This window comes from Photinus pyralis, unplaced genomic scaffold (genome assembly GCF_008802855.1).
Source record: "Photinus pyralis isolate 1611_PpyrPB1 unplaced genomic scaffold, Ppyr1.3 Ppyr1.4_LG5, whole genome shotgun sequence".
In the NCBI taxonomy this organism is placed as follows: Eukaryota; Metazoa; Arthropoda; class Insecta; order Coleoptera; family Lampyridae; genus Photinus; species Photinus pyralis.
Window position 1 is genome coordinate 21,069,295 of NW_022170596.1, and position 12,062 is coordinate 21,081,356.

Below are 12,062 nucleotides of genomic sequence, written 5' to 3' on the forward strand. Positions count from 1 at the left end.
TAAATCGTTTACCCGATTGCGAAACTTTGGGGAATGGTTGGACATATGCCCTCGAAAGTTTCTGAATTAATAGTAAAACACTTCCAGAAATTCCCACGGGAACGGAAACAGGAAAAAACGAGTTCATGTTTTGCAGTCGAAAAAGAGACTTAAAATTGAACGGAAATCTAGATCATATTGGTTGAATTCGAGGCAAATAAATTATACACTCGCTATAAGAGATATAGGTATATGAACACCTTATATGAAAAGGTCCAGAATTGTACGGCCCCTAAAGTACCGTAATAAAAATAGGCATTTTTTTAAATCCAGGTTCCATTGTTATTATAATTGGATGGAAGCCACTGAATAGATCTGAATCAGATACAAAAAAAAGATGAACTTAATTATGGTAAATATAAATCCGTAAATGTTTTGCAAACAAACAGTAAAGCATTATTTGCAGTCAAAAAATCGAAATCTTTATTTTTCTCAAAAAAAAAAGAAAAATAAGAAAAAGGTATGCCATTTAACATAACAAAGTTAGTGTGGGCTTCCAGGGTAAAAGAAAAGATCTTGAAAATGTTTTAGTTCGATCGGAAAATTACGGTTTCTGAAAAAACGTGTAGCTGCCATTTAATTTAAACAAATAATAAATGCCAAGGTAAATTCTGTGATTTTTTACATATTTGAATAATAAAAATAAATAAAATAATTAATAATAATTAAATAATAAAAATAACTCATACGCTCTATTAAATCTCAATCAATAATATATTGATCATTTTTCATAAATCCATTCCCCAAAAATACACCCTTTATGGTAGTATTTTTTTTTACTATTATCAGTATACAACGTGTCCAAGATAAGAAAGTCTATCATAGGGATCTCGGGAACCATAGAAGATACGACGATGGTTAAATTAGGCAAAAGTTGGGCAATTAAAGAAAACCAGAAAATTCCGATTAGGTACTTCCGAAGATACTACAAAATCGAAATTTGCCGATTTTGTTTTTTATGTGTTATTTGAACAGATACAAAAAAACACTTTCCCATTGCCATGAGCTTTACAAGACAGCGTTGGGAGATTTTTTATACAACGTTTCGTTTCGGAGAAATCATAATCAATTTTATTTTTTATATGGTGGGAAGTAGAGTAGTAGAGTAGAATTTTTCATTACGAATACATCGATGAATGGTGCAAACAAAAATTAGAAACAGTTGGTTTCAACAGGGTGGTGCATCCGCGCACAACGACCTAAACGTGCGAGAATACCTATCGGGCAAATTTTCCATTTCCCAGGAAATTTATTGATAATGAATAACTACCTTCAATTAGAATTTGGTATTTTTTTGCAAATATAACATTATTATTAAAGCTGCAACACTGCTTTATGTATGAATTCAGCTCGTCATTGGATATATAATAATAATAATAGTACCAGTTCATTAATAACGAATAAAATTAAAAAAAAAACGTCATTTGCCTTACACGTTTATGGTTTAAAGAATTTATTGATCACACTTAAAGATCGAAAACCGTATAAACTTTTCAGGTGTAATCAATCGGAAATGAAAAACCTTAGGCATTGAAACAATGTTCGGCATTTTTTTAAAAACGTAGGCGAACATTACCAGCAATAAACAGTCCGATTGTAAATCATACAATAAAGGTAATAGTAAAACAAATGTGAAGACAATTAAAGTTATAATTTCCATTAAAGAACAAAGTCACACAGAACGTCGTTAGTGTATTTTCATTCTTTAAAAAATAGAGCCACCTAAATATAGGGTTGAAGGAATAAAATTGTCGGTGATAAATTAGAAGAGGTTAACGTAGATCAGTAAAAGGTAAATAATAATAAATTATAAGCTTTTATTCTTCTTCTTTAATACCACGGAAAAATGTTATAGGTTTCCATTGCGCGTTACTATTTTTAACGGTGTATGTAATCAATCAAGCCTCATTACAAGTGGGAGAACAGCGTATAAGTAAAAGTAATACCGACATAACAATAAAATTCAAGGTTAATTTACACTGATCTCATAACTGAGATTTACATTGAAGATATTTATAATGTGTTATATAATTAATTAAAAACGTTACCTGCGCTCTGAATAATTAAAAGAACTGCAAGGGTGATTTGGTAGATCCTCGTGTGGCCCATCTTCCACTGTGCCGACTGTTGAATAAGATTTCATACAATTTATGATTTAATTAAGGTGTGAAATACCAGTGTGTTATATTTTCGTAAAAAATTTGCGTATTGGCGGGAATTGGTAAAATGATCCCCCTTTAATAACCGAGGCTGCTGTATTCAATGCGACTTTTTCCTGAGGTAATCCTAAACAAATTGGTACGAGAACTTTTAGCATCTGGAATTATTTAATTTCTTAAGTAATCTTGTCAACAAAATAAGGGCGTAATTCGACCCTTGCGGCAACTCTATTCAAATTGGTTAATTCGGGCCGTACCTTCGAAATGTAATAATACAGAATCCATTAAATTCTATATTAGCATACATAGTAATTTCTGCAGTATTAAGTTTATTCGGCGCCGACAAATAATTTAAATTTCTGCTTGTTGCAGCTAACTGTACAAGTAACTTGACACGAATCCCTGTAAAGCTTATAGTAATTAACAAATCGAGACGAGTTTTTCGTGAAAGGCAAACGGGGTGCGTTACATTTTTGAAAAGATTAACCTACAGGACATGGCGTCACTTTGTGCTCTTTAGCCGTTTCGCTCGTCATTAATTTGCATGATAATTGAAGCAAGAAAAAAATGATTAGCATAACCATTAAGAGTGTTCACAACCTAGGACGACGCTTTTCCAGACAACAAAATGCACATGCTCGTAAAAATACAGGAAAATGGGACGCTTTTAGACCTTAAGCTTTGGAAATAAATATACTGTAAACATAAGCGGGTTGTTAGTGTATAATTTGTGAAATGAATGACCGCTTCCTTGGAAAGACGCAAACAATGTTTCCGTTAAAAATTCAAAATGACATTTTTCATCATTGATTTACAATTACTTGGGCGGTTGAACAAAAAAATTAGAAACGTGGGTGCGAATTACAAGGAGAACTACTGTTAGTTACACGTGCCTAACGGAGAGGAATAATTGAATTGAAGTAAACTTGTACCGAATTTCGCAAACGGGCCGTATACGGAAAACCGTGTCGGTCACCAATAAATGGGAGATGGGTCGTTTTATATTTAAGCGTGGGTGGTCTAAACAAGTATTGAAGCAATTTGATATTCTCATTTACAAGAAGATTAGTTGTATCATGTTTTAGCGTTAATTTTTATTGGTGGCAATAGGGCAAGGATAAAATTGAAAATTTCGTGTGCAAAAGACAAATGGTCGAAGCGGTTTTTTAAAAAGGCGTCCTCGCACTAAATAACCTCAAGGGGTTATGAAAATGTTTATATTAAATTAAATTTGTTTATAGTTGTTTATATCGTTAATTAATGGCATATTACTGATATGAATGTAAACACATGGCATGATTCATTGCAACATAGGATTATTATTGAAAAAAAATTGGCAATACCTCGCTCAAAACAAATGTACGAGTGGGTTGCTTTTATTAATAATTTGAAACGACCCAGAAGGTAAAAATTTGCAGAGGGTGCATCTTACACAAATCTATGTCGACTTTTCCAGGTGACAATTGAAAAAAAGGAACGCATTAGTTAATTTTAAAAATAAAGTGCCAATTTTAATTAGTCATCTCCACATTTAGGAACTAGAGGTGCAACATTATGTTTGTAAAGCATGAAAATATAACACACTGGAAAGAAAAATAAAAAAAATAAAACTTACAAACTGAAAGGGTAGGTTGCGAAAACTTTCAGGCGATTTTAAAATAATATCACAAAATAATCACATGCTTAAAAATAATCCATTAAATAAAAGTAGCATTCAATCACCGGTTTTTTTGAAAATTGACGACGATCTTTTTTGCGGAAAAATGAAGAAGCACCTTTTGATAACAATCGCTAAATGCGGACAACCGCGACTGAATGAACTCGCGTGATAATCCTTCGGTATATACAGGAGCACCACGTTCAAGCGCAGTTGTCGGCGGTTGCACTTACTCTTCTGTTTCAAATAAACAGATACGAGTCGATTAGAAAATTTTTGGAGAATGATCGAGTGATTATTAATTTCAATTTCATTTAAAACTCCATTAGCTAATTATAAACAGAGCTTCCACCTTATAAGTTCTCGACTGACAGCCGCAAATAACTATTCCTCGAGGTAATTGGTTTCGTATTCAAAAACTAGGTAATAATATAAATTGGTTAGCCGATATAAACGGTTTGTAGTTCACGCATAAAAATAGCTTCTAGTTCAGTAGATTTGAATCACCGACGCTCAAAGGCAACAAAATACGCGATTATTTACTACGGACGAAAATTTTGGCTACGTATCTAGGTCTTACAACAATTCGAAATAGAAACGCTCATCTGGACACTGTCACAGTTCGAAATGCCGTTCTTGCGATTTGCTGCCACTTAAATTAGATGCTCGAAAAACGGCGGTCCAATTCTGATTTTCCAACTGAATAGAATAAGCAAAGTGGAACTATTGAAACTAAAAGCCCGTTAACAGGTACAGAAATTCTGCACTCTGAGGAACCTCCGGTACAGCAACAACTGACCATTCATTCATCTAAAATCTAATCTGCGGAAGATTCAAAGTGGTCTTGATAACAATCGCCCTTCTCTACGTACAAATCGCGTTATATTTGATTTCCCGTCGTTAACAGCTGGCGGTACATGAAAGACATGCCAAGACACATGAGGGATCGGCACTTACTCAAAACGCACTTATATTTATTTATCTTAGATCTATACTTCCAAATAAGGCCAAATCGAAATAAACTTTCGGAAGGCAACTAATACGAAAAGTTGGAAGAACAAATTTATTCTTGGTTTACATGACAAGCTCTTCAGTGGTCCACCAGTGAAACGATCTAAAGTTACGGATTAATCGTAACTTTATTTTTTCACTGACCGGCCTATAAATAGTGATGTTTAATTAAAGGAATTTATTAACACGTCTGCAATGACGTAATTTGCAAATTGTTTCGGTACGTGTAATTAATGTTGATATTATGCCGCCCTAAACCAAAAAAACTTTGCGTGTCGTAGTTTTACCTAGCAAAGAGGGCTCCTCAATGAAGCTCCTAAAAAGTATCTACCTACTCGTCATTGGTAAAAATCACATTTGAATAAATCGTACATATTTTACAAATTTTTTGAAATTGAGAATTTTTTCTTGATTCTTCAGATCCACCAAATCGTCTAAATTGTTACGATTTTTCGATTTGTTCCGTTTCTCATGATTCTATTTCTACAATTTTTTTCCATAGAAAATTGATGAATACATTTTTTAGTCACCAAAAACACACATGTATCATTTCTTTGTCATCGAGTTTGATCTTTTTCCCAACAAAATTGGTGTAAATAACGATTTTGACCGATTTAGGGCAACAAGGTGATTTTTGCAAACGTTATTTTTTGATAGCACACCTGCTGAAACCCATAAGCTTTCATATAAAGAAAACCCGAAGTCGATACGAGGTCTACGGACTGAGTTATAGCACGAAATGACAGACAGGCGGACGGCAATGTGAAAACATAAGCACTCCACTTTCGTGGGTTACGCTAAAAACGACTTTCTTTAGCGGGTGGTATCTGCGCGGCACCCAGAAACCATTTTTAATATTTCGCCCGCCCGCTCTGTAGATTTATTTGCCTGCTCTTGGTAACTAATCTGGCTACGGTTCTGAATTAATTAATTCGTTCGAAGGCTTAAGATTCCTTTGAATTTTCAGTTTTTGCTTCTTGAGAATTTTTATATTCTTTGATCTATTTACAGGGCTAGCATTGAATTCTTCAGGTTATTTGGACGGTTCTGATCGTTCATGAGCATCAGATTCTTTCATTATTTCGGAGTTTTCTAATTCTTCTAATCCAGAGAGTAAATTTTTTCCAATTCCTTCGATTCTAATGATTTTCTTCTGGCGAGCGTTCTTTCCATTTCTCGTTGCTTTCTCATTTTTTAGTTTCCTCTGATGCTTCGACACGGCATATACTCGACACGGTTTCTACCTGTCGCTATAATTGAAAACCTAACAATTTCTTGGTTGTCAGTAATAGATGGTCGGACTACAGTTTTTTTTGTTAAATATACAAATTTGCCGGTATGGAAAATTTTATTCGTGTACCGCTTCATAAGAAAAGAGAACCGAACTAATATGCGAGAAAATAAAGCGCGTTAAGATAAGAAACGAGTATTCTAGCAGATAAGAGTCGAAACGCGCTACGGTTGCCACGTCTAAAAACCGTCGTGACGGAGAATGAGAGACGGTGTTTTTGCTGTACCCCTACATGTATAAAAAAAAGAGAGCGATGGTGTATGAATTCTTAGCCAAACTTTAGAGGTAAACCTAAACACGGCGATTTTTAGATCGCGTAACACGAAATTCTTCGCCAAGCTTGCAAGGCGAATATGTGAGTTGTGTGCGCCATTTTTTTGAGATTACGTGAATTTATTTTCAATTAAAAGTTCGAACCGAAATCCGTTTAATTGCTAATAATAAGTGGCTGGTGTAGGAAAAAAAAGAGGAACTGAATTGCGTAGTCGACTGGCATCTACATGAAACGGCAACCGGTAAAAGACAATTAATTCGTTCTTTTGTTGGCTGTCCAAACCCTAAGTTATAATGGTAATTTTGGACATTTCCATACTGCGGAAGATTGGTAAATTATTCCAGTAAATGGCCCAAATTTCAACTAATAAATTGCGAGAAGCAAAGTTTGTTCCTTATTCAAATTCGTCAATCATCTTTCAAGATTCACTTTCAACGAGTAACAAAATTTTATCTGGCGGTACAAAAGGTCCGATTGTATTGTGCAAGGCGGTCCACTATCCAATTTTCCAAATTGCTGCTACCCTTCGAAAGGAGAGCATCAGCTATCGATTGAAGAAAATTTTGACTCATCGATAAAGTAAGTTACAATTTAACTTATCCGTAACTCTAACCACAAATTATTGCTGAATTTTTTTAAAAATTTCAGAAAGGGATTTAGTTATTATTTTCGATAAAACAGATTTTTCGCCCATATACCCAAAAACTTAGGCAAGGTCGTTAAATGTAACCTTCTATGTCTTTTGTGTTCTAAAAAAATTGAGACTTTTGGAAAGTAGCTCCCAAATAAGATGTATTACACCGCCTCAGTCCTCTATTCCACCTAAGCTTTTTTGACATACTCTTTATCTCTTCGGATGCTTGATATTTTTTTGTTAGATTATCACAAATAGGAGAAAGGAAGCTGGAAGGAAATTAGCAATATTAAGTACGGTTTAGAAATACAGATTTCAGATGTAAATAAAGTAAATTAATATTTATACTGCGTTACGTGTGTCTTCGGGATGAGGTAAATGAAGCGGGCCAAATAGGCACAATCTGGTCCGTGCAGAGGGCAATTTCAAATCGAAGAAACGGTAGGATTCTGTAGCCGGTCCGTATAGCATAACTGGAGGGAGGAAAACATTTCACTGAAAGCCGTGGCCAGAAACATCTGGAACTCCTAGCGCACAAACATTGTTTGGTAATGATATTGCTGCCATAATAAATAAACCTTATTTTGTGTGTTTTAAAACCACTGGACACAATGTAGTCAATGACAACTAGCTCTAACGGGTACAGTTCTCGTCAGGAAAGGAGAACGTCAGATCTCTTCGTAAATTAAATCTTCAAGTAACACTCCCCAATTAACCAAACCCCCAATCGAGAATGATCGATTAATAAATAATTGCATGACTCAATAACAACAATTTCCCAAAAACAAAATGAAATACGATCAATAATTGTGTCGATATTAGTCTTACTCTTGCTACTTTGGATGTTGCATCTAATTCTTCAGCTTTTCGGTTTTCTTCAAATTTTTCGTATTTTTATGACTCTTTTGGATTATTCGGCTTCTTTGAATTCCTTCGGTTTGTAGATTCATAGAATTGTTCAGAATGGGTTTCTCTGACTCTACAATCTTTAAAAATTCTTCGACTACATTTTTTACACTTGTATGATTCTTTTCCATCTTTTCTGTTTCGATAAATCCTTTAGATTCTTCAAATTCTTCAGAGTCCCTTAAGATTTTTAATACACTTTGTATTCTTTTATCCCGTTTCCGCAAATTACTGTGATTCTAAATTGTTGCCTTTAATCAAGTTCAATTTTTGGTACTCGTTCATCGGATCAACAAGATCGTCACCTAACACCTTTAGTGTTTCCGATGACTAAGAGGGCCAGCAGCCAGATCAAGTTCGTTCTCGATTAAGGTGTGTTGTGGTAAATTCTTAAGGGATATTAGACTCACAAGTGCGTCATACAATATAAGATTCGTCAAATTCGGCTATTTTTAACATTATTTAAATTTTATATTTAGTTTATTAACGAGCTCCTAGCCAGTTTATAATTCTGCGATGTCTGTCCGTATGTCCCTTAGCACGATATCTTAAAAACTAATGAACCGATTATGATGAAATTTTGCAGGTGGATTCTTTATCAAATTTAGATCGGAGTTCGTGAATTGGCAATGTAGGCCAAAAAATAAGGAAAGCCATATCCGTGAGTTCTGAACCTAATTGCATGAAATTCAAAATGAGCATAGCTTTAGCCATGAGCTCGTTTGTCATACTTGTTTACACAGTTATTTAATTTTGCCAATTTTTCAGCGATCACTTTCACGTTCAGTCTCTCCCAACTTCCTTTCCAACCAAAGGAAAAGGAGGAATAGCAAACGGTTCTTCACTACATCTCTCAAGACCAAAGGAAATGATAATGCAATCGCATAATGTAGCAGTCACTTTGTGTTGTCAATTGTCATATTCAAACTTTGAACAACTAAAGAGTGAAAAGTGGCTTTTTGCAACCGATTTGCATGAAAGGGGTGATGCGAGAAAAGATAGAAGCATAGCAAAGTGGTACTGAAAATATACCTAAAGCTTTGGAAATACCTAATGAAATCAACAAATAAGAGCAATGAAAGAGAAACTGCCCAAGAGAACAAATGAGTGTAATCAATGAGAAAAAAAGGAAACCAAGAAACAACGCTTCTGGGGCGGCTGCAAAATTTGTATACTCCCCTTGTTTTATTTTGATAGGAAATTAGCGTTGATTTTAACTAGATATCATTAAAATGGCGGAAGATTTTTGAAACTTAATCACAGGAACCCAAATTTTGGAAAATAGTCCGCAAATTGAAATTAATTAATGTAACTTCACCGGCCTTAGTCGTTACAAACACTCTTCGAAATTACACTTGCACACCAAATTTATATGTAGCTAATAATAATTTCCATTAAGTACATATCGCATTAATTTTTTTTTAGAAAAGTAGAACATCGTGTGGTAGGTATATTTATTTATCACATCCTTCAGACTAACGAGAATTTCGTGGTTTTTAGTTCCTGCTAGATGCACTTGGCCTATTATTGCAAAGATTCATATTTGTTTATCAGAAAAAATGCATCCTCTAAACCACAAGGTTTAATATGTGAACATAACCTTTACGCTACAGACTTTTCCTATTTAAATTAGGAGACGTTTAAGATCTTTCTTAGAGTTTGGAGTAAGTGGACCTATGTTCAAGGAGCTGGTGAACCGTTACACAAGTGTTGGTTGTTAGAGGAATACACATGTCAAGTTTTATCATTGAAAAAAAAATTGCATAATGCGTCCAGTACCATTTAATTTAGTCAACTTAATTCAATTACCGGCACCCGAAACCTTCAAGCTATCCTTGGAAATATGCATTACGACAGCTGGATCAAATTCATTGTATTTAACACTCGTAGACTGTGAAAGAGCAAACGTCAAATAATCCATAGTCGAAAAGTCGTCCACAGTTATAAAAAAGCACTTAATTGTCTTTAAATGGCACGTCTAAATATGGAAATCGGGAAGTATACACATTAACAAATTTGCTTATGTAATAATATTACCAAAAAGGTTATCACAATATGTACAATGTAATTTACGAGGAGTTTTCACGGAATTTTATGGACCATCCATCCAGATGTAATGAACCTAATTGTGCTTTGATTGGAACTGCCTATAACTCTATTGGTGAAACATCTTATGCGTGTGGGGGGTCATGGTCAATTGAACTTTGATGGGACATAAATAACTCGGACAATGATCTTTTTATTTTCCTTTGATTTAGTGTGATAAACGACAGGGAAATCGGGCCCAACCTAACAATGCTGACATATACGGAATTGGATGGCTCTTTCAAACATACACGTGACCGGCTCTAAAAAAATTGACTCTGATTTATAAAAACATTCACAATATCGGGCGATGGGAATTTATTCATAAAAATATCGGAAAAGGGAAATTATACTCTTTTAAGCAAGCGTAGGTACTAAGAACGAGCGTATAACCGTTTAGTTTAACTTGCGTGCCACAATGATAATGCGTGATACGTTTCTAAAGTATTGCCTTTTACTGAAATGCACGAACTAGGATGTCATTGTTATACGTAGATCAAGATAATCATACTCATAACATTAGCTACCTAAAGTGCAATATGATATTTTTCGTGTTTGTAAAGTATCAAGATCAACTCAATGTACATGACTTATTATGACAATACACAAGTCATTAGATACTGAATCAGAAGTTAAAACTATTTAGTCCATTTCAAAGGCTCATTAATTAATAAAATATAAATTGTGGCCTTAGCCTTAGCGCGCCAAACTAAACCGCGCATATCAACTACAAAAATAGTTCAACAAATAATCCAGTTAGAAATTATATAATAGGTTTGTTGAAAAGAATTCATTGGCAACTGAATTCCTATGGAATCTAAAAATATGGCGCACGTATTATGCCAAATCGCGAAAAAATTAGAATAGGTACCAGATTTTTAATGCTTTCAAAAGTAAATACTTGCGGCAATTGAGGTATCTGCATGTCCGACGATAAACAGAATTTAAAAAATATGTGGAAGCTCTTATGGAGTGTGGCGGCCTTTCATCTCTTGTAAACTGAAAGCATATCAAATGTGGAAAATTGTAGGAATTCTGAATGAGCAATTAGATTCTAATTATAGACGTGATTTACTAGCGGGTTACGTTGAAAGTCTAATAGCTTCAGCTACAGGTCTAATTTTTGTGGACGAAGAACACTCCGTTTCAGTTCTTGCAAGCCAACAGGAAAATACGTATCATATAATTTATAATGGGCACGACAATATGTTGAAAGCTTAAGGATGAAGAATGCCCGCCAAAGCTCGTGCCAGTTGGTACCCAACATTATGTTGGTGCTCATCTTGTTACACATAAATACAAAACACAATGCAGAGAATGGAGTAGAGAATAAGTGAAGATAGCGATACGAAAATTTGTATAATGCCTTCGTATGCATGCTTTCATGCCATTAATCCTAAGCATTTACTTTCACTTGAAATGCTATTTAAATTTTAAGTTTATGTTATCATTCGGCTAACCAATTGACCTTTTAATATGGCATATTTTAACTAGGGATTTAACTTAAACAAGCCCAATTAAAATCACTTAAAAGGCGATCAATTCCATTATAACTTTGCAAACATCTAATTTAAATTATTCACTGGGGCGAGTCTGCTTACCTATTGCAATTTACTGTTTGCTGTTCCTAGGAAGGTTTTGCCATTTTTTTTGGTAAATTCTTTGTTAAAGTCGTAATATAATAAATCGTATACATACAGCCGGGGCCGAAAGATTCGAGGGGTGCATTATTTACACCACTCCCCTTGCACCCTTTCAACTTTGAACAAGTACGAAGATTTCATGGGAACAAGAACTTTACTATTATTAATCAAACAATTGGCAGATTATCCTATATAGGTTCTGCTGATCGCAGTTGAGCAACAATTTAGAACCCCTCTCCCCGAACCACCTACAGTCGCAAAAAAAATTGGGTTATAGGTATAATAATAAAACAACAAAAACATTCAAGTATTGGACAAATTTATAACCACAATTAACCGTGAGTTGTTTGACAATAAAGTTGG

At 34.5% G+C, this 12,062-nt stretch overlaps 1 protein-coding gene across 28 annotated transcripts in view; it reads right to left on the reverse strand.

Annotated features, from left to right (window-relative positions):
• LOC116170153 (basement membrane-specific heparan sulfate proteoglycan core protein) overlaps positions 1-12,062 on the reverse strand; it is a 173,226-nt gene that overhangs the window by 69,482 nt on the left and 91,682 nt on the right. The window contains exons 1-2 of one of the 28 annotated variants that reach the window (XM_031486373.1): positions 3,814-4,059; positions 2,088-2,163 (exon numbers count right to left, since the gene is read on the reverse strand). The exons of the other annotated variants lie outside the window; for them this stretch is intronic. Of the exons in view, the coding sequence (XP_031342233.1) occupies positions 2,088-2,148 (61 nt within the window). The 5' untranslated portion in view covers positions 2,149-2,163; positions 3,814-4,059. Of the gene's footprint in view, positions 1-2,087; positions 2,164-3,813; positions 4,060-12,062 lie in introns of those variants that run through there. 28 annotated transcript variants of the gene reach the window in all.